Source organism: Desmodus rotundus, chromosome 13 (assembly GCF_022682495.2).
Source record: "Desmodus rotundus isolate HL8 chromosome 13, HLdesRot8A.1, whole genome shotgun sequence".
Taxonomy (NCBI): Eukaryota; Metazoa; Chordata; class Mammalia; order Chiroptera; family Phyllostomidae; genus Desmodus; species Desmodus rotundus.
The window spans coordinates 40,681,428-40,706,332 of record NC_071399.1 but is presented as its reverse complement, the minus strand read 5'-3'; the positions used below and the strand labels follow the sequence as shown (position 1 = coordinate 40,706,332).

General features: G+C 37.1%; 1 protein-coding gene and 1 pseudogene across 1 annotated transcript in view; one reads left to right on the top strand and one right to left on the bottom strand.

Annotated features, from left to right (window-relative positions):
- Nucleotides 1–24,905, top strand: part of PCCA (propionyl-CoA carboxylase subunit alpha) — a 473,714-nt gene that overhangs the window by 368,049 nt on the left and 80,760 nt on the right. The window contains exon 21 of the mRNA XM_024578839.4: nt 17,575–17,628. Coding sequence (XP_024434607.2) covers nt 17,575–17,628 — 54 coding nt within the window. The remainder of the gene's footprint in view (nt 1–17,574; nt 17,629–24,905) is intronic.
- Nucleotides 16,486–17,378, bottom strand: LOC112321430 (large ribosomal subunit protein uL29m pseudogene; annotated as a pseudogene).

Sequence of the window (24,905 nt, the reverse complement as noted above, 5' to 3'; positions counted from 1 at the left end):
TCTAATTATGCTCTTTCAGAAAGTACTAAAAACAAAGGTTCAAGCTGCCAAATTTGAAAAAAAAAAAAAAAAAAAAGAGGCTGTGCCAATAGTATTTCCATTAGTTATGACCAATGGAAATACTATTGAAACTTCTTTTGCAGAGGAAAGTAATGTTAAACAATAACCTCCAATCCCCCATCCCCCCAGCCCCTGGCAACCATCATTCCACTTTCTGTCTCTATGTGTTTGACTATTCTAGGTACCTCATATAAGTGAAATCACACAGTATTTTAGTCAGTATAATGTCTTTAAGGATTATCCGTGTTCTAGCACATATCAGAATTTCTTTCCCTTTTAAGGCTGAGTAATATTCCATTGCAAGTATATACCACAATATTTTATCCATTTATTGTCAGTGAACATTTGGGTTGCTTCTACTTTTTGGATATTGTTAATAACACTGTCATGAACATGGATGTACAAATATCTAAGTCCCTGTTTTTTGGGTACGTAGCCAGAAATAGAATTGCTAGATCATGTAGTAATTCTTTGTTTAATTTTCTGAAGAACCACCATTCTGTTTTCCACAGCAGCTGCCCCATTTTACATTCCCATCAAGTGATGCTCAAGGATTCCAATTTCTCCACATTTTCACCAACACTTGTTTTTTTCTGGTTGTTGTCTAGCTATTTTTATAAGAGCTATTCTAATGGGCATGGCATGGAATCTCACTGTGGAACAGGATTTATTTAGTTATTGAAAAAGCACTCAGAGTACTTTCCAATACTTGCCCTTCCTTTATCTGTTTTATAGTGTAGCCAAATCACTGCATAAATGGAACTTTTTTAGTACGAATAGAAGCAACTTTCTTACAACTGTTTTTTCAAACCTTCCCTCAACTTACTTTTCCTCTCCTGCATAAAATCATGTACAATTTTCAGTCTGTACAGTTACTACCAGGTAATAAGCAAGCTATAGTCTGTTTGGGAGAGGGTATGTTTAAAAGTCCAGTTCATTGTAATGTCAAAACTGGTAAAGCTTCTAGACTAAGGAATTTTATAGAGAAGATGAGACTGTTGCTATCTTCTTTCTTGTTTTATATCCTCTCCCCCATCTTCCCTGCTCTCTGGGGTCTCTCCAAATTGCAGTATGGGGTAAAGAGGAGAGGTGCACAGCAGGAAGAACCAGGTTGACCCCAGGAGATGTAATCTCCTATTCATTCTTTTGGGGCTTGACAAATATCCAAAGCTGGCTGGTATCTTCTAGGATACTTATGTAGATTTGGGGGAATGCCTCACCTGCAGAACCTTTAATGCCTGCTCTGTCTTTTCCAGTTGCCTTCAGCATCCGGATTTCTATACTTCCAAGTGTTCCTGTGGGCAGGGTCTTTCACATTGACCCAGCCTGCATCTCTTCTGCATAATCCACGTGTGAACTACAAGAAATAGTTATAGATCCTTGCCTCGCCAAACTCTGCTCTTCTTGTTCTCTTACCAAAAGGATTGCTTATCTTCTTTGTGTGTCCTCAAAATCCAGGGGATACATGAAAAACCAAGTGATTCTCACGAAATCCAACCTTGAGTTCTTAAGAATTCAACTGCTATTTTTAATTTCTTAGTCTTTTCAGGTGAAAGTTGGGCAATTTCTGGTTTTCCAGTTTCTTAGCATGTTCTACCAGGGAGCCTAGTTTAGCATCTTACTTAAGGATAAGTGAATACTAACTTACTAACTTTTATTGCTGAATCCCTGTGTCTACATTCAAAGTAGTATTTAATATATTTATCTGATTAGATGATAGAATACTTGGAGAATACCTTTGCTTTAGGAATTTTATCCCTATTCATCCAATCACATCCCACTGTTTATTTATTTTCATGGGTTTTGCAGGGAAACTTCATAAGGCTAATATTATTCATTAATTTCTTTAAAAATAAATTGTATTTTGGCAGGTACCACCATTTGGATAATTAACTTTATAGGTTACTAACTTGTTTTAATTTATTTAATGTACCTGTTTTAGTTTTGAATTGACCTTGAATTCTCGCCTTGCTGAGTCCTTGGCTCATGCAGAGGCTCAGTAACTGTGGATGAATGGATAGTCATCCTGTATTTTGTAACCTCGCAAATAAATCTGTTTTGTCTATATCTTCATTTTAAGATTTAGATTTTATTTCTTCTAAGCCTTCACCAAATTAAGCCACATTCATAAGATTACCTTCTTAGCCATTTTATCAAATCTTTCCAATTCCTGGTAATTTCAACATTGGCAAAATCCATGCTTTACTAGATAACATGGCTGCTAGGTCTCTGCAAATGCAGAATCACTGTAGTTTCTGTGAGGGCAAAGAGAAACAAGAGAGCTCCCAAGGACCTGCCCACTGAAGTGTTTTGTTTATCAAGCACGTTTGTTTCCAGTCGAGTTAATGTCTTTCCTACTTGCCTTCATTTGCTCTGGGTAGCACCTGAGCTGTTTAAGGCTAACAGAATCACGTATTAGGGGGTGGGTATTAATAGACATAGAAAAAAAGCCCACCTCAGGCTGTTTCTTATTTCCTCTTTTGTAGAGGCTTGTGTACACGTTGTTCATGCTCTCTCTCACCCAGTGTCCACTAATCACTAATAGATTTTTACATATTTTAAAGCATAATAGATTTTTAAAATTTTATAAGATTATCAACTAGATGAGAAATTCTTATGTTTTTTTAGTGCTCCCCCATTTGTTAACTACCATTTGGGTTATGTTTTACAATTAGAAATCAATTTGTTTTTAAATTGAAGAAGAATTTGTCCCGTTTAGCTCCCTTCATATACCCTAGTACCTTCACAGTGCGGAACATGCTGAATGAATAGCACATTTTTTTATTAATTATTATTACTATGACTATATTCCTGCAAAGTAATTTTTTTACACTTGAAAGGTGCTCTTCAGTTTTACTTTGAACAACTCAGATAGTTTTCCATTTCTGTCAATGTAATTTGTCTGCTTGAGTTTAATATATTGCTTCTTGTTGGCATTTTGCTTACTAAATTTAATTTTGTGTAGTCATGTTGTTTGAAGATTTGAAAGCAGAGCCGAGTAACTGCTACTGGCCCGTTTCTTTGTGTGGCATGATTTCTTCTATCTACTTGCTCACAGCAGGTTGTCTATGTGCTTGAAGAGTAGCTAAATACTTTCAAAAATATCTTGAGGTCCTTCTAAGGTCTAACAGTTTCTACATTTGTGTGTTGTTAAGCTATTCATGGTATGCCTTTGAAGGCTGTTTTCCCTTTTATTTTTCATTCTTTTAAAAATATTTTCAAAAGAAGATAAAATTATTTTAAATAACAGTACAAAGCTGATTGCAGCACTATTGCATTCTACACTGAATAGGTCATTGACATTCAACTATGTGGAACTAATTTTCTGTGTTAAAGCTGGCAAATTTGGAAGTGTCACAGGAACCTCGTGTTATTTACTACAGAATATCAGATTGAATGGATTACTTGTGAATTGATTGCAGTGTTAAATAGATTATATAACATAATAACTTAAACTGCTCAGTGAACCTATGTAATATAGAACATTATTTAAGAATATGAATATGATAGCAGAGATATTATTGTGGTTGCATGTTACTTGACTATCTGTGATATGCTTGTAAATGCCTGTCCACACAGAATTTAAGTAGATTTTTAAAATTTAACCATAATTTTCTGTTTTTGAAGAAAATGAATTGATTTTTCCAGCACTTGAGAAAGAGAAGTTAAAAATAATTTTTTTCAGTTATATTAATTTCTCCCACAGTCTCTGAGTATTAGTTGTAAGAAATATCTTTTTTAAAAGATTTTATTTATTTATTTTTAGAGAGAGGGGAAGGGAAGGAGAAAGAGAAGGAAAGAAATATCAATGTGTGGTTGTCTCTTGTGCGCCCCCTACTGGAGACCTGACCCACAACTCAGGCATGTGCCCTGACTGGGTATTGAACCGGCGACCCTTTGGTTTTCAGGCTGGTGCTCAATCCACTGAGCTACACAAGCCTGAGTTTTGAGAATTAGTTTTAATTCAATAAATATGTATAGTATTGCTAAAACAAATATTTTAACAATATTTAAATTAAAATATTAAATTAAGTAGCTTATGTTTTTGCTTATAATTTGCCAGTACCAGAAAAAGTAGACTTGAAAGTAATCATCTTATGTTTTTAGTTGCAAAATAAATTGTTTCCATGTTTTTTAGATACTTCTACCCACTTAGAAGTAGTTAGCTGTTATTTTGAACTGTATGCATGTGATTACTCTAGAGTCATCAAATGTAATGTTTAGGATGCATAGGGTACATAAACATATAACTTAAAATAAGTAGAGGTTGATATTTTTTTTCTAAAGAAGTACGAATGAAAGAGTAATTATTAACCATCTTTTCACATTCCTGAAAACTCAATTACAGTTACACATCTTAGAAACAAGCCCACCAGTAGAACTGAAATAACTCTTTTCACTATGCTTCAAAAAATTTAATCACAATTTAACAGCTGGGGTGTATTTATAACTATAGTTTAAAATATTAATTTCAATGCAAGTCTACCTGCTTTTGTAATGTAGCCGTAGCAGGGTTTTTTGTTTTTGTTTTTTGCCTCTAGAGGCATTTGTTTTATGATTCAGGGTTGCTTTTAAAATTCTAATATAGCAGGAAAATGTCTTTCATAACCCTTCCCCACCTCCACATGTACTTTTTTCTCCTCCGTTAACTAGAAAATGGTATTTTAGTAGTTGCCAGAAGAAAAGAATTTTGAATAGTATAAACACTGATTGTCGAAAACATGGAAAATAATACAAACAGCTGCACTGGAGAGCCAGAAGACGAATCCCACAGTAATGGCCTTTAAAACATATTATCAAGTTGGAAATCGGTGAGAGGAAAAAGAAAACTATTGCTATTTCTTCCTCTTACTGTTCAGTGAGATTACTTTTAAAAAGGTGAAATTGCCTCTGATGTATTATCCTAGGAAGAATTTTTAGAACATTTGACTTTTTTTGTGAAAGTTTTGCTTTTGTTTTTTGAGTGAGCAGCTTTGCTAATTTTATATGAATTCTGTTAACAAAGTCTTGCTTCTTAAATACTCTTTTGTTTAAAGGAAAGAAAAGCAGTATATTTTGTAGATGTTGGAACAGAGTATAAAAATAAGAAAAGGAAATTTTTATCTAGCTATGAAGTGCCACTTAAAATAGAAAAAGGGGTAAAATGGAGAAAATATTTTAGTAAGGATGAAATATACTTCAGGAAAAATGTCTTAATTTTTATTTTATTTTATTTTTGCTATTGGCTATCAAGTGGTCAGTTCATATTTGTTTTGGCATGCCTCAGACTCATTGTAGGGACTGAGTACTTTGTTCTTTGTGGATTCTAAAACTTAATCGTCTCAATGCTAGACTATGGGAAAAGTGTATGTTCCTGTTTCCTGTGTAGCAATGAATTCAAGTTTTGAATGAAATTTTATTTTCCTATTTTTCATTACATCAATCCTTATTGCTGAGATATGTTAGGTTTTGGGATCTCTCTCTGTCTCTCTCTTCCCCCTCCCTCCCTTTCTCCCTATCTCCCTATGCAAGTGCTATATAGATTCCAGGAGTGCGGTGGTGGGTGGTGGGGTGAAACCAATAGTCATTATGTATGTAATTGTAGCCTGCTTTAAATTGAATGTAAAGTTAAGGGCAACTTATTGGTACTTATATCTATGGTTTACATATTCACTGATAAAATTTAATTGCATTTTAATGTTGAAACACAAGTTTTAAAACTGATTACCACTTTCTGTATTGTAAAATTATTTTTATTTGCCTAAGTTCGAGTCTATCCCCCATAGGATAAGGAAATGGAACTACTTATATTTTTCATGTCTCTTACAGATAATAGAGGATAATGTCAAATATGACCTTAGCAGTGTTCTAGACTAGCAATTTTCAGCCTTTTTCATTTCATGGCACATGTAAATTAATTGCTAAAATTCTGCAGCACACGAAAAAATATCTTTTCTACCAATCTGATTTAATAAAATAGATATAGTTTTGATTAATTTTTGAGTGATCACTATAGTTTATATTGTATTCTATTTTTTGACATATTATAACATTTTAATTTTTATTATATTTTATTGATTATGCTATTACAGTTGTCTCAGTTTTCTCCCCTTCATTCCCCTCTGCCCTGCACACCCTCTCTCACCCGCATGCCCCCCCACCTTACTTCGTGTACATGGGTCCTACATATAAGTTCTTTGGCTTCTACATTTCCTATACTATTCTTAACCTCCTCCTGTCTATTTTCTACCTACCATTTAAACTACCTATCCCCTGTACCTTTTCCTCCTTCTCCCCCCATGCCCTCCCTGCTGATAACCCTCCATGTGATCTCCATTTCTGTGGTTCTGTACCTGTTCTAGCTGTTTGCTTAGTTTTTGTTTTTGTTTTTTAAGTTCTGTTGTTGATAGTTGTGAGTTTGTTGTCATTTTACTATTCATATGTTCGATCATCTTCTTTTTCTTAAATAAATCTCTTTAACATTTCCTATAATAAGGACTTGGTGATGATGAACTCCTTTAACTTGACCTTATCTGAGAAGCACTTTATCTGTCCTCCCATTCTAAGTGATAGCTTTGCTGGATAGAGTAATCTTGGATGTAGATCCTTGCCTTTCATGACTTGGAATACTTCTTTCCAGCCCCTTCTTGACTGCAAGGTTTCCTTTGAGAAGTTAGCTGATAGTCTTATGGAAACTCCTTTGTTGGTAACTGTCTCCTTTCCTCTTGCTGCTTTTAAGATTCTCTCTTTATCTTTGATCTTGGATAATGTAATTATGATGTGCCTTGGTGTGTTCCTCCTCCTTGGTCCAACTTCTTTGGGACTCTCTGAGCTTCCTGGACTTCCTGGAAGTCTATTTCCTTTGCCAGATGAGGGAAGTTTTCCTTCATTATGTTTTCAAATAAGTTTTCAATTTCTTGCTCTTCTCCTTCTGGCACCTCTTCTCCTTCTGGCACCTCTATGATTCAGATGTTGGAATATTTAAAGTTGTCCTGGAGGTTCCAGGCCTCTCCTCATTTTTCTTTTGAATTCTTGTTTCTTCATTCTATTCTAGTTGAATATTTCTTTCTTCCTTCTGCTCCAAACCGTTGATTTGAGCCCTGGTTTCCTTCCCATCACTTTTGGTTCCCTGTATATTTTCCTTTATTTCACTTTTCATCACCTTCACTTTTCCTCTATTTTGTGATCATACTCAACCACTTCTGTGAGCATCCTGATTACCAGTGTTTTGAACTGTGCATCTGATAGGTTGGCTATCTCTTCGTCATTTAGTTGTATCTTGTCTGGAACTTTAATCTATTCTTTCATTTGGGCTATATTTTTTTGTCTCAGCATGCCTGTTATGTAGTAACGGGCAGGGCCTTAGGTATTTGCCAGGGCAGGGCAACCCAAGTCACTGCGTTGAGGCTCTATATTTGGGGGAAGGGTCTGAGAGGGAACAGTGCCACTTGTTCAGCTCTCTGCTGGTTTTCAGTCACTTCCTCCACTATCCATAAGCAATTGGGCCCTTCTGGTGCTGATTCCTGGGTAGGTGTGTTTTTTATACATTCTAGGACCCTGTGGGTCTCTCCAATGAAGTCTCTTGTGAGGCTGGGAGTTTCTCCTGCCACTGCAACCCCTACAAGTTTTTATAGTCAGAGGTTTTGAGGCTTTATTTGTCCTCACTTGAACCGTGGGTTGCATCGTCTGTTTCACTCCCCAGTTGTTCCTCCCAGTTTATCTGCATGTGAATATGGGACCACCTCCTCTGTTAGCTGCTGCCTTACTGGACTCAGTCCTCTAGCTGCAGCCTTGCTGGGAGTCCTCTCCACCCTGGCTTCCCATCTCCGTCCCTCCTACTGGTCTGGATGAATATATCTTTTTTTAACTCCTTGGTTGTTAGACTTCCATACAGTTCGATTTTCTGTCAGTTATGGTTGTTTTTTGTTTTTAAATTTGTTGTTGTCCTTATTTTGATTGTGTGAGGAGGCACACTGTATCTATCTATGCCTCCATCTTAGCCGGAATTCCCTAATTTTGATTAATTCACACCAGGCGGCTGTTGTGTTGGCTGTTGTCTTTTTTTTTTTTTTTTTTGACAATTTAAAGGTAAAGAGGTCAGTGCCACTGACTAAATAGTCAGGTTTTGTATGTTTTAAAAATTCTTGTGGCACACCAGTTGAAAATTGCTGTTCTAGACTTTGGTCATACAGCAGTGACCAAGACTTATGTTGAAACAGGGCATTATAGATACCAAACATTTAAACAAATAAAAAAGGTAATATGAGTAATAAGAAGGTTGATAAAGACTATAAGACAGGATAATTTGTAGAAAGTGACTAGAGGTGATAGCTTTAACTAGGATGGTTAGGAAGTCCTGTCTGGGTAGCTAATATTGAGTTGAGACAAGTGAGGAGAAGGAGGCAGCTATGCAAAAATCTAGGGGAAGGAAGTCTCAAGTAGAAGGAATGGCAAATGCAAAAGCCCTGAGGCAGGAAAAAGCTTAGTTTGCATGGAGGTCAGAAAAAAGGCCATGTCTTTAGCACAGTTAGGAGAGTGGAAAAAAATAGGCAGGGGCCAGATCATAGAGTCTTTGTAAGCCAAAGAGTTTGTTATTTTTTTCATTTCCTATTGTGAAGCTTTTGAAGAGTTTTGAAAAGAACAATGATGTGATGTGATTTAAAATTACTACTGTGAGGAGAATGGAGCACAGGGCACCTGTAGTGGAGACCGAGAAACTCTTTACATGACAATTGCAGTCAATCAGGGAGAAATACTGATGATATTGTAGACCAGAAGTCCAGCTCACTGTCTGTTTCTGTATGGCTCAAAAGTTGAATAGTTATTACCTTGTTCAGTGGTTAGAAAGAATTAAAAGAAAAGTAATGTTTCATGACACATGAAAAGCATATGTGATTCAAATTTCAGTATCTATAAATACAGTTTTACCAGGACATAGCCACATTCATTCATTTTCATTTGTCTATGGCTGATTTAGAATTTTTGTTGGAAGCAGAAGCTTAATGCCCTGGTGTTCCCTATCACACACCAGTTCAGTGGCTAGTGGTGATAAAGTCTATTATGATATATTTGTGCTCAGGACCAAGATTGAAATTTTTCTGAATCAGAAGAACCACTCTCAATCACTATTCTTGAACCCTGAATGACTGAAAATTAGCTTAAGTTGCAGGCTTTATAGTTTCTTAATGAATTTAACCTAAAATTTCAAGAGAAAACAGAGTTTACATATAAAATGTATACTGTGGTAAAGTCATTTGGACAATATATAACATTTGAATCACAACAATATCAAGTTCCTTTTTACACTTCCAGGGCTGTCAAAGATTAAAACAAGAAGCCAGTTACACTTCCAGCAGCCTTTTTAAAACCTCAGTGCAAGAGCAAAGGAATTTTCATATTTAAAATCCATTTAACTGTACAGTTGAGATCTTCCCCTAACCTTCAAATGGAAGTGATTAAATTTCAGTATAATATGCTAAATGCAAACATAAACACAAGAATCTAACAAAATTCTGTAAATGCCTTCCAAGTGATTAATGTGCTCAAGTAAAACCACATGCCTGTGGATTGATGTTGGTATTTGGAGGTAATTGTCTGTGGAAAAAAACATTTTCAAAGATGAAATACATAAAATCTCATTATAGAGTGACATTACAATATTACAAAAAATTGTGCTTAGTTATTATACTTTGCATGTTCCAAAAATTGTGAAAATTTGTTTTCTCTCTTGTTATTTAAATAGCTACATGGTATCCTTAATTTTGCCTGTAGGCTTACAAAGCCTAAAATATTTACTATATGGATCTTTACAGAAAGAGTTTGCCTACCCTTGACTTAGACTAAGGTGGTGGCAATAGAGATGGTAAGAAGTGAGCTGATTTGACACATACTTAGGAGGGAAGGCAGAAAAGATTGACAGATGAATTAGATATTGGAGGGATGAGGACAAAGGGAAAAGGATTCATGGACATGGACAACAGTGTGGTGATTGCTGGGGGTGGGCATAAGAGGACTAAATGGTAATGGGAAAAAATACAATTAAAATTTTTTTTTAAAAAAAAATTAAGGGTGAGCATCAAAATCAGTAATGGTAATATTTACTGAGATGGGAAACATAGGGGAGGTGCAGCTTTGGGGAGAAATATGAAGAATTCTGTTTGGACTTGGTAGATTTAATATGTGCATTAGAGATCTAAGTGTTAATGTCCAATTAACAATTGACTATCTGAGTCTTTAACTCAGAAGACAAATGGGAGCTAAAAACATTAATGTGGTTAGCCATAAGCATGTAGATTTTTTTTTTCTAAAAGCATGGATCTACCATATACAAAAGAATAAAGGTGGACACTTATCTTACACTGTATACAAAAATTTACTCAAGTGGATTAAAGGTCTCAATATAAGACCTAAAACTATAAAAGTCCTAGAAGAAATTATAAGGTACTCAAACGGCTTCTTGACATTGGACTTAAGAATGATTTCTTGGATATTACACCAAAGTCATAGGCAGCATGAGCAAATAGAGACAGATCGGATGACAACAAACTTAAAAACTTTTGTGCATCAAATGATATAATTAACAGAATGAAAAGACATCCTACTGAATGGGAGGAAATGTTTGCAAGTCATATGACTGATAAGAGGTTAATATCCAGAATACGTAAGGAATTTCTACAACTTAACAAAAAAACTAACTCAATTAAAAAATGACCAAAGGATTTGAATAGGCATTTCTCTAATGATGGTGTACAAATGGGCAACAAGCACATAAAAAGATGCTTAACATGCTAATCACCTGAGAAATGCAAATCAAAACCATAGTGAGATACCACCTCACACCCATTAGGAAGGCTACTACCAAATAAACAGAAAATAACAAGTATTGGTAAGAACACAGAGAAATTGGAACCTTTGTGCACTGTTGGAAGAATTGTAAACTGGTACGACTGGTATGGAAAACAGTGTGACGTTTCCTCAAAAAAATGGTACAGCCATATGACGAGCGGATAAACAAACTGTGGTATATACATAAAACGGAATGCTATCCAATCTGAAAAAGGAGAGAAATTCTGTCAAATACTACACCCATAGATAAACTTTGATGTTATGCTAAGTGAAATAAGTCAGACACAAAAGGACAAATACTGTATGAATCCCCTTATATAAGATATCTAAAATAGTCAAATTCATAGAAACCAAAAGTATAATAGTAGTTACTAGGGGCTGGGGAAGCATGAAAAGGGACGATGTTGTTTAATGGGTATAGCATTTCAGATTTGTGAGATGGAAAACTTCTGGAGATTTGTTTCACAGAAGTGTAAATATACTTACCACTACTGAAATTTATACTTGAACATAATTAAAATAGAAAATTTTGTTTTTTACTACCAAAAAACTCTTTTATTTGAAAAATCTTAAGAGTCAAAGGAGTTTTATGAAAAAATTACAATGTTGGAGGATTTATACAATCTGATTTCAAAACTGTGAAACAGCAGTATCAAGACAGTGTGGTATTGGGCCCTGAACTGATGTGGTTCAGTTGGTTGGATGTCATTCTGCAAACCAAAAGGTCACTATTTTGATTCCTGGTCAGGGCACATGCTTGGCTTGTGGGCCAAGTCCCTGGTTGGGGGTGTGCAAGAGGCAACCGGTCCAGATTCTCTTATACATTGGTGTTACTCTCCTTCACTTTCTGCCTCCCTTACCCTCTCTCTAAAAATAAATAAATAAAATCTTAAAAAAGAAGACAGTGTGGCATTGGGAGATAGACATGTAGATCAGTAGAACAGAACAGAGTCTAGAAATAGATCCAGATATAGATGGTCAGTTGATACTTTGGCAAGTGTGCTAACAAATTCAGTGGGAAATTCTCTTAAACAAATGGTGCTAGAACAACTGAGTGTCCATTTGGGGAAGATGAACTCATTTATTATATAGCACATCAGTGGTTGCTTGGAGGCAGGGACTAAGGTTGGATTGCAAAAGGGCAGGAAGAACCTTTTGGATATGATGGATATGTTTTTGTATCTAGTTGTGGTATTGCTTTTTTACAAGTGCCAGAAGTCATTGAATTCTGTATTTTAAATGGAATGTGGGGGAGTCATACATCCATTATACTTGAGTGAAGTTGTTGTTTTTTAGGTGAGTATTTAGGGATTGGGGGGAAGCATGGATCTGGATGGGATTACAGAAGAAGAATGTGGATGGAAAAGAGAAGATAGCTGAGCACTGGGTCCTGGGGCAGTTCAGTAGTTAGAAACTGAATGAAGACTTGAAACCAGCACCAGAGGCTAAGAAAGAGCTGCTGAGGGGGTAAGAGAAAAACCAAGTGTGTGAGATATGCTTGAAGCCAGTGAAAAAAGTATTTGGGAAAGGAATCAACTATATCTAGTGTTGATGAATAAGATGAGGAAAACTGATGAATAAGATGAGGAAAAACCTGATGAATAAGATGAGGAAAAAACTGATGTATAGATAGGAGAAGGTGGAAATTTTAAGTTACCTTGACAAGAATGATTACAGATAATTAGTGGGGACAAAAGCCAGCTGGGAATGGGCTCAAAGGAGAATGGAAAGTGACAAAGTGGAGACCATTGTAGGTAGACAACTTTTCAAAGAGTCTTGCTTTAAAGGAGAAGAAGAAATAAGATAGCAGATTGAGGGAAATGTCTGTGGAAATTTTTTTATTTTCTGCATTTTATTTGTTGAAGAAATTAGATCAATTGTCCTGTAGAGTTTTCCATGGTCAGAATTTCTCTGGTGCATCCCAAAGGCACACTTTAACTGTTATTCCTTTTCTGTCTTCTGTACATGGATATTTGGGTTTCAAGGTGTAATCAGATTCATGTGCCATTATCTTTGGTAAGACTGAGTCCTAAGTGATGTGGTGTGCTCCATAAGAGGCACATGACTGTGAAGTTTGGGGTCATTAAATTTATTAAAGTTTACAAAATGATGATGTTTTAATTTTGCCAATTTCTTTCATACATTACTTGGAATGATTTTTAAAGAGAAACTCTAATTACATCTTGGCTTACCCAGGAGTACAGTTTTCATAGGAAAGATAAGGTCAATGCTTGATCCTTTCCTTTTTCTTACCAGTTCTGAAAATAGAGTTGGTTCCCTATTATTCCCAAAAGTGATTAAATTAGGATGTTATTTTGTTTTTGTTTTGGGTATCCACTTTGAACTCATGGGTGTGAACATACTTGATACACTTTAATCCATAGCAGTTATCATTCTTACTGCTGACCAAATTGTCCCATGGTGGGTGGGCCACAGGTAATTTCTTCAAGTTGGCTTCTGAGTCCCTTTGGCATGACCCCAATCTTTGAAAGCTCCCTTAACTGTCTGATATGGCAAGTTGTAGCAGCATTATTTTTGCCCCAGACCTGAAATCAGCCATTTTTTTGAGTGGGAAATGATATTTGTAGACAACAATTGGGGTGCTAGGGAAGTTTGTTGCTACTAGGCCTTTACAGTGTTTCCAGGGAAGATTCAAAAATTGCCACCACTGCCATCTTCCCAGAATCCAAGAGCTACAATCAGAAAATTTCTAATTCTCAAGAACTTATGATTGAGACTGTTGCTGTACAACAAAGGTGATTAATTGTGCAGATTCTATACTGGCAAATATGAGCTGGATCCTGTGGCTCTTCTTTTCTGCCACAGGCTGGGATGAGCCTTGGTCTGGAAGTAATAGGGATGCTCTGAATGTTTTCCTCACCACTCTTAGAACCTCAGCAGTGTAGAAGTCTGAATGCTATTAGACTGCTTATCCAAAATCTAAACCACCCCTTTTCTCCATTTCTTGACAGCTCCACTTCTAATACTTCTTCCCAGTGTAAACTTCCTCTAGACAATTGAAAATTGAGAGATATATAGGTCCCTCTTACTTTTCAAAGTATGCACAAACATCAGCACTCTTGGGAGAGATTGGTCTTATTTTTCATTTTCTGCAGTACTGTTGGGATTAAGGAGGAAGTGTAAGAAATGGTTTTTGTCCTTAACTCATCATCTAATTAATGATCTAGAATAAGACATTGTAGAGATATTCCATCCTGCACAAGTCAAAATGCTTAGGTTGAGAGTCTTGTTCTCCCATTGCAATGTAGGCAAATTACTTTTTATATTCCTTTACCTTTAGTTTCCTCATAAGTAAAACAAAGTGTGGATTTTTCAGATCTGTTTGCTTTCAAATTCTAAGTTTCTATGAATGAATCAGGCTTACTTCTGTTGCTTTCAGTTTGCTCTTGTGTACTCTGACCTAAATGATTGCAGTAACATCCTCCTAGGCCTCCCAGCCCAGTCCCTCCCCTGTTTCTGCATATCTTCAACCTTGCCTCAGACCATTGAGCTTCGGAAACATCAGCATGCTACTCTCTGGTTCTTAAGTACAAGGACTTTGTAAAGTATGAACTCTCTCTGTGCAAGATGTGAACTAGCTCTGTAATTCCTTCTCAGTTTCCTTGTTTGCCACTTCCCTTCAACTAAAACTACTCACTATTCCGTAAACTTGCCATGTTATTTCTTAATCTGAAATTTTTGTAAACTGTTTATCAGATCAAAATTTTCTATTTTCCTATCATTTTGGAGAATTCCTGCTCACTTTTAAATAACCAGCTCTACTGTCTGTAAGTCTTCTTTAACCTTTTTGGCATTTAGCTGTTCTGGCCTCTTATCCTGTAAGACTTTGTACATTTTGTATTATAGATTTATCATATTGAATTATAATTTATTTTAGAATCCTATACTTTTCTTTAACCTCCTGGGGGGTAAATCATAACTCTGCTACTAGTGCTCAATACATGGATGGATGGATGGATGACTATAGTAGAAGTGCCAGTATTAGAACCTAGGATTCAGGACTCGATTCTTAATCCCTTAGGGCACTGAGGGGAAGAATCTATTTTATTCCATTCTGCATTATTTCTCTTTTCCCATTATTAAGTTATACATATCCATATGGAAGAATAGAAATAACAAATAAGGCAAAAAGAAAGGTCAACTAATATCTTCTACCCAGAAACAACAGTTAACTGTTTATGTGTATTATTTGTGCTAGAATTTTATGTAAACATGAAATTTTTAAACATTTCATCTGAATATACTGTTTTATACTTTCTTTGTGCAATTAAAAATATAAACATGTTTCATGTTCCTAAGCTTTTTAAATGGCTGTATAAATAAATATACTATAAATTATTCAAACAGTTTCTATTGTTTCTTATTTAGATAGCTTAAAATGTTTAGATTCTATAAATTATACTATGATAACATTTTTGGCTATACTTTTTTTGCCTACTTATGACTTTTTTCTCAGGATAAATGCTTACAAGTGAAATGAATGGGTAAAAATGCCGATTTTGAGCTTTCTACACTAACACAACACCTTGAATATGCTAGTTAGATTACTATTGTGTCAAGTCAACTTGGCAATATTTTCTGGTAGGGGCAAACATGTAGGCATCATTGTGCATTAAGGTGCTGTCCTTATTGATCTAACCTCCTGCAGTCAAGGAACCAAGGACTCAGCTTGAATTCTAGAGGTTCACTCTGGATTCTATGACTTAAGTAATCATAAAGATTAGAGTTAGTAAATGTCCACTTCTTTAAAAGAAATAAGAACAGGCTTGCTGTTGAGGGAAGGCCACTACCATTTTCAATAGGGCTATATCTGGGCACTTAAAAAACATTCATAGCCACTTAATTAGAACTGCTTTATTTGTTCGCAAAGTCTTTGAAGCCACTGGACCCTCTCTGATAAGCACTAAAAAGAAAGAGTTTTGAAGAACAGATTAAGCATAAGTAGAGCAATTTTATAGGTGAGAATTATTTGAAAGAAGTATAATTTACTTGCAGTGTACTAGTCATTGATTTCCAGTAAACATCAATTCAAATAAACGATTTTATTGAGATATAATTCACATACCATACAGTTCACCCAAAGTGTACAAATTGGTGTTTTTTTGTCTCTTCACGGAGTTGTGCAATCATCACCACAATAAATTTTGGAACATTTTCACACCCCAAAAAGAAACCTCATACTAATTAGCAGTCATTCCCCATTCCCTAACAACTCTCCTTCCTGCATGCAACCTTCAAGCAATCAATCTTTCAATGTCTTCCTCCCTTTCTTCTTTCCTTCTTTTTTAATAAAATAGAATTTAATTTTTACTTTATACCTGATATTTTTTTAAGTTTTATAGAAGCATAACCACTTCCAGAGTTTGCATGGCATATTAACACTTATACCAATTGATAAGTAAATAGTCATTTGACTGAAAACACAATTTTTTATAAACCACTTAACGTATGCATTTACCTTTTTATTGCAAAGGTTTTTTTTTAATTGTTGACATTATTATAGATACCCCCCTTACATTTACTTTCTACACAAACTATCATCCAAGAAAAACAAAATTGTAAGTTAAGAGTTCAGACATACTAGACAAGTGTTGACTTCTGGATTTCAAAAAGATGTGGAAACTTTTCCGGAAGAAATTTTCCCTTCTTTTTCCCTAAATGTTTCTTCCTTGCTTCAGTGTGGGCTTGTTTCTCAAGTTTCGATCTGACAGAATCTTCCACATGAGACATTCCAAAGAACAATTTCCTGTTGAATCTGTTTCTTAAGAACCAAGGTGTAGGTCACTTGAACTTTTGTCAGATGATTTTTCCAAAGATGTCTCTTATAGAAGCGCCAGGTCTGGCTGTTTCTTGAGCAGTTCAAAAAAGCCTTAGAATATCTTCTCTTTCCTAGATAACCTTATCTAATGCATCCTTGAACCATCTAACCATTCTGGACTTGACAGTGGCAATCTCTGCCACTTAGCCACCTGCTCTAGCATTAGAAGCATGTTTCTTTCTTTCTTTTCTTTTTTTTTTTTTTAGTGGAACATACCACAGTTTGTGTCTATATTCATTACTTTTATTCTTAAATGGCAACAAGTTCATGAAGCTCCAGTGTTCACTCCCCCTCCCCTCTAATTCCTTGGGTCATCAAAAATGTCTTCCAATACTTCCTTGACAAAAATGGCATAAAGTAATCTGCATTACTGAAAAGATGTGTTCTTAGGCAACAGACTAAGGGAAAGCCTGCAACTTGTGCTAGCTGAGGCCAGAGTTATTGTTGATCTGGAAGTCTTTAAGGTGGCTAAGAGTTTTCTGCAAAGAACAGCCAAAATGCACCAATCTACTTCCTGTTTCTATGGAGTTACCTATTCTGGACATTTCATGTTAAATGGAATCATGTATGTGGTTCTTTGTGACTAGCTTCTGTTGTAGTGTGTATCAGTACTTCACTCTTTTTATGGCTAAATAATATCCCATTGATATTTTGTTTATCCATTTATCAGTTGACGGACATGAGTTATTTGACTTAGAAATAATGTTATGAACATTCATCCACACGTTTTTGTGTGGAATTGATTCATTTTTTATGATTATAATTAACATTTATTTATTTGTGAAATTGAACAATTTCCATGTTTATTGACCATTTTGCAAATTCACTTTATCCCTCTTTTTTTTCCCCAGTGTCTTTCACGAGAAGCAGGTGGAAACATGAGCATTCAGTTTCTTGGTACAGTGGTAAGTATGAAAGAAATGTTATCTTGTATATTCTCCTACCTTTCAGAGAAAAAAAAAAGGTTCAACTACTTGTAGCCCATGTGTTTGAACTTGGCTTCATCATGATTTTATTTGGCTATTAAATGAGATGTCTTTATAAAAAAGATGGGTTCTTTAAAGTGTTAAAGTTTCCATAATAGAATACTTTTTAGTAATTTCTAATTAGACTGAAAATAGTTTTGAAAAATATTTGACTTTTGTTGAGTATTTCGAGTGCTTTCTGCTACTGGATATTTTCTCCCTGTTTTCATAATAAAAATGAGAACATATGTATTATATAAAGGTTCTCTTAAAAATAGTTACTTTGGTAGGGATTTTTGCTCAGCTTTCTATTTTTATTAGGTCCTGTCAAGTCCACATTTCTTCTTTTTCTTTTTTAATCTTTAATGACTTTTATTAATTTATATTTCAAACTTATATTTCTTTTTTCTTTTAAAAAAATTTTTACTGTTATTAAATTACAGTTGTCTGCATTTTCTCCCCATCCCGCCACCCGACCCCAGCCAAACCTACTTCCCTCCCCTGCCTCCACTCTCCCCCTTGATTTTGTCCATGTGTCCTTTCTAATAGTTCCTGTAAACCCCTCTCCCTACTGGCCCCTCCCCACTCCCCTCGGGCTATTGTTAGATTGTTCTTAACTTCAATGTCTCTGGTTATATTTTGTTTACTTTTTTCTTTTGTTGATTATGTTCCAGTTAAAGGTGAGATCATATGGCATTTGTCCCCCACCACCTGGCTTATTTCACTTAGCATAATGCTCTCCAGTTCCATCCATGCTGTTGCAAAGGGTATAAGCTCCTTCTTTCTCTCTACTGTGTAAAATTCCATTGTGTAAATGTACCATAGTTTTTGGATCCACTTATTTCCTGATGGGCACTTAGGGTGCTTCCAGTACTTGGCTATTGTAAATTGTGCTGCTATGAACATTGGGGTGCATAGGTTCTTTAGGATTGGTGTTTCAGGGTTTTTAGGGTATAATCCCAGCAGCAGAAGTGCTGGGTCAAAGGGCAGTTCCATTTTTAGTTTTCTGAGGAAATTCCATACTGTTTTTCCACAGTGGCCTCACCAGTCTGCATTCCCACCAACAATGTACTAGGGTTCCCTTTTCTCCGCATCCTCTCCAACATTTGTTTGTGGATTTATGTTGGCCACTGTGAGCTGTGTGAGGTGGTAACTCATTGCGGTTTTAATTTGCATCTCTCTGATGGCTAGTGATGCTGAGCATCTTTTCATGTGTCTCTGGGCCCTCTGTATGTCTTCCCTGGAGAAGTGTCTATTCAAGTCCTTTGCCCATTTTTTAATTGGGTTGTTTGTCTTCCTGGAGTGCAGTCGTGTGAGCTCTTTATATATTTTGGAGATCAGGCCCTTGTCTGAGGTATCATTGGCAAATATGTTTTCGCATACTGTTGGTTGTCTTTTCATTTTAATGCTGTATTCTTCAGTCATGCAGAAGCTTTTTATTTTCATGAGGTCCCATTTGTTTATTCTTTTCTTTATGTCCCTTGCTTTAGGGGGCAGGTCTGTGAGGACATTGCTGCATGGAATGTCTGAGATTTTCCTGCCAATGTTTTCCTCTAGGACTTTTATGGTGTTATGACTTATATTTAAGTCTTTTATCCACCTTGAATTTATTTTTGTGTATGGCGTGAGTTGGTGATCAAGTTTCATTTTTTTACACCTAGCTGTCTAGATCTCCCAACACCATTTGTTGAAGAGGCTGTTTTTGCTCCATTTTGTGCTCCTGCCTCCTTTGTCAAATATTAATTGACCATAAAGACTTGGGTTTATTTCTGGGCTCCCTGTTCTGTTCCATCGGTCTATGTGCCTGTTTTTATGTCAGTACCAATCTCTTTTGAATACAGTGGTCTTGTAATACAGTTTGATATCAGGTATTGTTTCCCTCCAGCTTTGTTCGTCTTTCTCAAAATTGCTGCAGCTATTCAGGGTCGATTATGCTTCCATATGAATTTCTGAAATGTTTGTTCAGTATCTGTGAAACATGTCGTGGGTACTTTAATAGGGATTGCATTGAATCTGTAAATCGCCTTGGGTAGTATGGCCATTTTGACGATGTTAATTCCTCCAATCCATGAGCATGGTACATGCTTCCATTTGTTTGTGTCTTCCTTAATTACTTTCTTCAATGTTGTGTAGTTTTCTGAGTACAGGTCTTTTTCCTCCTTGATTAGGTTTATTCCTAGGTATTTTATTTTTCTTGTTGCTATATCAAATGGGGATTTTTTTCCTGATTTCTGTTTCTGCTGTTTCATTGTTGGTATACAGGAATGCCTTTGATTTCTGAGTATTGACTTTGTATCCAGCTGTTTTGCCAAATTCATTTATTAGGTCGAGTAGTTTTTTGGTGGAGTCTATAGGATTTTCCATGTACACTATCATGCCATCTGCAAACAGTGACAGTTTCACATCCTCCTTTCCAATTTGGATGCCTTTGATTTCTTTTTCTTGTCTGATTGCTGTGGCTAGGACTTCCAATACTATGTTGAAAAGGAGCGGTGAGAGAGAGAGGGCATCCTTGTCTTCTTTCTGAACTTAGTGGGAAAACTCTAAGTTTTTGTCCATTGAGTATGATGTTGGCTGTAGGTCTCTCATATATGGCCTTTATTATGTTGAGGAATGCTCCCTCTATTCCCACTTTGCTGAGTGTTTTTATCATAAATGTGTGCTGTACCTTATCAAATGCTTTTTCCGCATCTATTGATATGATCATGTGATTTTTGTCTTTGATGTTGTTTATGTGGTTTATTATGTTCATTGATTTGTGAATATTGTACCATCCTTTCATCCCTGGGATGAATCCCACCTGGTCTTGGTGTGTGATCTTTTTAGTGTGTTGCTGGATGCAGTTTGCCAATATTTTGTTGATGGTTTTAGCATCTATGTTCATCAGCAGTATTGGCCTGAAGTTTTCTTTCTTTGTGGTGTCTTTATCTGGTTTTGGAATTAGGATGATGCTGGCTTCATAAAAAGAGTTTGGGAGTCTTCCATCATTTCGATTTTTTTGAATAGTCTGTGAAGGATAGGGGTTAGCTCTTCCTTAAATGCTTTGTAGAATTCCTCTGGGAAACCACCTGGTCCAGGGCTTTTGTGTCTTGGGAGTTTTTTGATGACTGCTTCAATTTTGTCTGCTGTTACTGGTCTCTTCAGGTTTTCTGCTTCTTCTTCTTCATTCAGTTTTGGAAGATTATGTTTTCCTGGAAATGTGTCCATTTCACCTAGGTTTTCAAATTTCTTGGCATACAGTTCTTTGTAGTTCTTACAATCCTTTGTATTTCTGTGGTATCAGTTGTAATCTCTCCTGTTTCATTTCGAATTGTGTTTATTTGGATCCTCTCTCTTTTTTTCTTGATGAGCCTACTTAAAGACTTGTCGATTTTGTTTATCTTTTCAAAGAACCAGTTGCTGGATTCATTGATCCTTAGAATTGTGTTTTTAGTCTCTGTCATTTAACTCTGCTCTGATCTTGGTTATTTTCTTCCTTCTACTTGCTCTGGGCTGTCTTTGTTGTTGTTCCTCGAGTTCTTGAGGGCGTAGAGTTAGGTTGTTTATTTGAGATGTTTCTATTCTTTTTAGATAGGCCTGTATTGCTATGAACTTCCCTCTCAGGAAAGCCTTTGCTGTGTCCCCTAAGTTTTGGGTTGTTTTGAGTTCATTTTCGTTTGTTTCCAGAAAGTTTTTGATTTCTTCCCTAATCTCGTTCTTGACCCATTCATTGTTTAATAGCATGGTATTAAGTCTCCATGATTTTGAGTGTTTTGGGTTTTTTCCTTTAGGGTTGGTTTCTAGTTTCAGTCCCTTGTGGTCAGAGAAAATGCTTGATATGATTTCAATCTTCTTGAATTTGTTGAGGCTTCCTTTGTGTCCTATCATGTGGTCTATCTTTGAAAAAGTTCCATGTACACTTGAAAAGAATGTGTATTTTGATTCTTTGGGATGAAAAGCTCTACATATATCAGTTAAGTCCATTTCATCTAGGGTATTGTTCAGTGACGCAATATCTTTGTTGATATTTTGTTTGGAAGACCTGTCTATCTTTGACAGTGGGGTGTTAAAATCCCCTACTATAATTGTGTTGCTGTGAATATCTTTCTTGAAGTCCTCCAAGATTTTCTTTATGTTTTTGGGTGTTCCTATGTTGGGTGTATATATATTTACAATGCTTATGCCTTCTTGGTGGATTCTTCCTTTGAGTATTATGAAGTGACCTTCTGGGTCTCTCTTTATGGCCCTTCTTTTGAAGTCTCTTTTGTCTGATATGAGTGTTGCTACCCCTGCTTTTTTTTCCTGTCCGTTTGTTTGGAAAACTTGTTTCCAGCCCTTCACTTTCAGTCTGTGTAGGTCTTTTGTCCTGAGATAGGTCTCTTGTAGGCAGCATATGTGTGGGTCATGTTTTCTTATGCATTTAGCTATTCTGTGTCTTTTGATTGGAGCATTTAATCCATTTATGTTTAAGGTTATTATCGATAGGTAGTTATTCATTGCCATTTTTTCCTACCTGTGTTCCTCTCTTTTCCTTCCTTTCCTTAAAGCAGTCCCTTTAGCATCTCTTGCAGAGCTGGTTTGGTGGAGGTGTATTCTCGTAGACTTCTTTTGTCTGGTAAGCTCTTTATTTGGCCTTCTATCTTGATTGAGAGCCTTGCTGGGTAAAGTAGCCTTGGTTGCAGGCCTCTGCTTCTCATTACTTGGAATATTTTTTGCCATTCTCTTCTGGCTTGGAGCATTTCCATTGAGAAGTCAGTTGCTAACCTTATTTGGGGCTCCCTTTATGTTACTTCCTGTTTCTCCCTTGCTGCCTTTAAGATCCTCTCTTTGTCTTGGAATTTTTTCCATTTTAATTATGATGTGTCTTGCGGTGGGCCTCTTTGGGTTCCTCTTGCTTGGGACTCTCTGTGTTTCCTGGATTTGTGTGACTTTTTCTCTCATCAGATTAGGGAAATTTTCCATCATTACTTTTTCAAACAGGTTTTCTATCCCTTGCTCTTCTTCTTCTTCTTCTGGTATCCCTATTATATGGATATTATTATGTTTCATGTTTTTCTGCATTTCCCTTCATCCCTCTTCTTTCTTTCTCAGCCTCTTTTCCTTTTCTTGCTCTTTTTGGGTGTTATTTTCTAGTTTGTCCTCCAGCTCGCTGATCTGATCCTCTGCCTTATCAAGTCTGCTTTTTATCCATTCTAGTATTTTCTTCAGTTCAGACATTGTATTTTTCATTTCCTCTTGGCCCTTGTTGATACTTTTTATTTCCTTTTTTTGTGTTGATATATTTTGCAGTGAGTTCATTGTAATTTCCTTGTAGTTTCTGGTAGTTCTCTGTGAGCTCACTGAGCTTCCTGATAACCATTGCTTTGAACTCAGTGTCTGATAGTTGAGTTTCCTCTATTTCATTTAGCATTCTTTCTGAGGCTTCCTCCTTTTCTTTCACTTGGGGATTGTTTCTTTGTCTTCCCATTGTTTGTGAGACTCTTCTTGTTAGCCTCTGCTTCTTAAATTGATCTGTTCTGACTCCCTGGGTTTATGGTATGAACTTCTATGGTAGAATGCCAGTGGGATTCAGTGGTGCAGTCTCCTTAGTCTCCTGAGCTCACTGGTCTTGAGCTGATGTTTATGGGTCTAACAGGGTCTAACTCTGGTCTTTTCAGAGCTCCAGGTTTTATTGTGTCACCTGTGGGAAGAGGAGGAAAAAAAAGAAAGAAAGAAAGAAAAAGAAAAAGGGAAGGAAAGAAAAAGGAATAGAAAAGGAAAGGAAGGAAAGAAGAAAGAATAAAGAAAGATTGGAGGAAAGAAAAGGAGAAGGAATTTTAACAAAAATTAAATAAATAAATAAAAGAAGGCAGGAAGAAGGAATAAAAAAAGTAAAGGATGGAAGGAAGAAGGAATAAAAAAAGAAAGAAGGACAGCAAGGAAGAAGGAGAGAAAAGAAGAAAAAAAAATTAAAAAGTCTTCTGCTGGCTTTAAACCAGTCGGGTTAGTTCTGCTGGTCTTCCTGTCTGTGAAATGGGAGGGGGTGGTTGGATGGATTGGTTTCACTTTTCTTCCTTCCTGAGCCACACTCTTTCCTGTTGTCCATCCTCCAATCCAGTTCCTCAGGGTCCTTCTGCTCCACCCTAGGCCTTTAGTCCATCAGTTGTGTTGTCCTCGAGGTGCACCAATTAGTGGCAACTCACACTCCACCTTCTTGCTCTTAGGTGTCCTAGATGCTGGAGGCTCTCGGTGCTCCTTCAGGGTAGTTTAGCCCCCTACTGAGTCAAGCCTTTTTGGGGACTGCAGTCTGCCCTTGCCCTGCAGCTGCCTTCTGCTGGGCATTCTGCCTTCCTCCTAGAGAGCGAGTAGGCCCTGCAGGGCTCTGTGCACAGGCTCTAGGTGGTAGGTGTTCAGAACTGGTGCTTGAGGTGTGGTCACCCTCCGGCAGCCAGGCCGTTGATCGAGTTGCACACGGATCCCAGGCTTTGGGCCTGTGCGCCCAGGCATCCGGGCCTCGGATCAGAGTGTGCACCCACCCAGGGTTTCAGATGTGGGCGCCCAGGATGCTGATTGGGGTGTGCACCACCCAGGCTTCAGGTGTGGGTGCCCAGGCCACTGATCGGGGTAGGCACCCACCTGGGGGCTTTGGGCCTGTGCGCCCAGGCAGTGGGGTGCTAATCTGGGTCCGCACTGGGGTTCAGGTGTGTGCTGGGGCTGCTTATCCGGTGTTCACAGTCCAGGGGCTGAAGGGGTGTGGGCGTAAGAGGCCATGGCTGCTGCAGAGAATTCTCTAAACAGCCACTGAGTGCCTCTATTTTCTCTTTTTCTTTTCGAGAAATTCTTCCTATTCAAGCCCCCCCCCGCCCTGCCCCTGCCCCTGCCCCAGCCCCATCCAAACAAGCACCTGGCCTCTCACAGAGCACCGCCTGGCTCTCTCTCAAGAATCCTGCAGCAGACCCTGCACCCAGGCCAGGGGCTTCAGGCCCCCTGGTCCCCGCGCTGGTCCCCAGGACCTTATTGTCCTTAAGCACTCTTCTTACCATCTGATCTTTCAATGTCCTCTACAATCTTTGGTCTCCGATCTTCATATATGCTAGAATACCGTTGGCTGTTCGCTCTGTTCCTCAGATCAGCTAGGCGTTTCACTGGTGCTGCGGGGAAGTAGACTCCGCTCCCACCTATCTCACCACCATCTTCAAGTCCACATTTGAAATGAAATTAAATCTAATTTTGTATCTTGAATTTTTTCACTTATGATC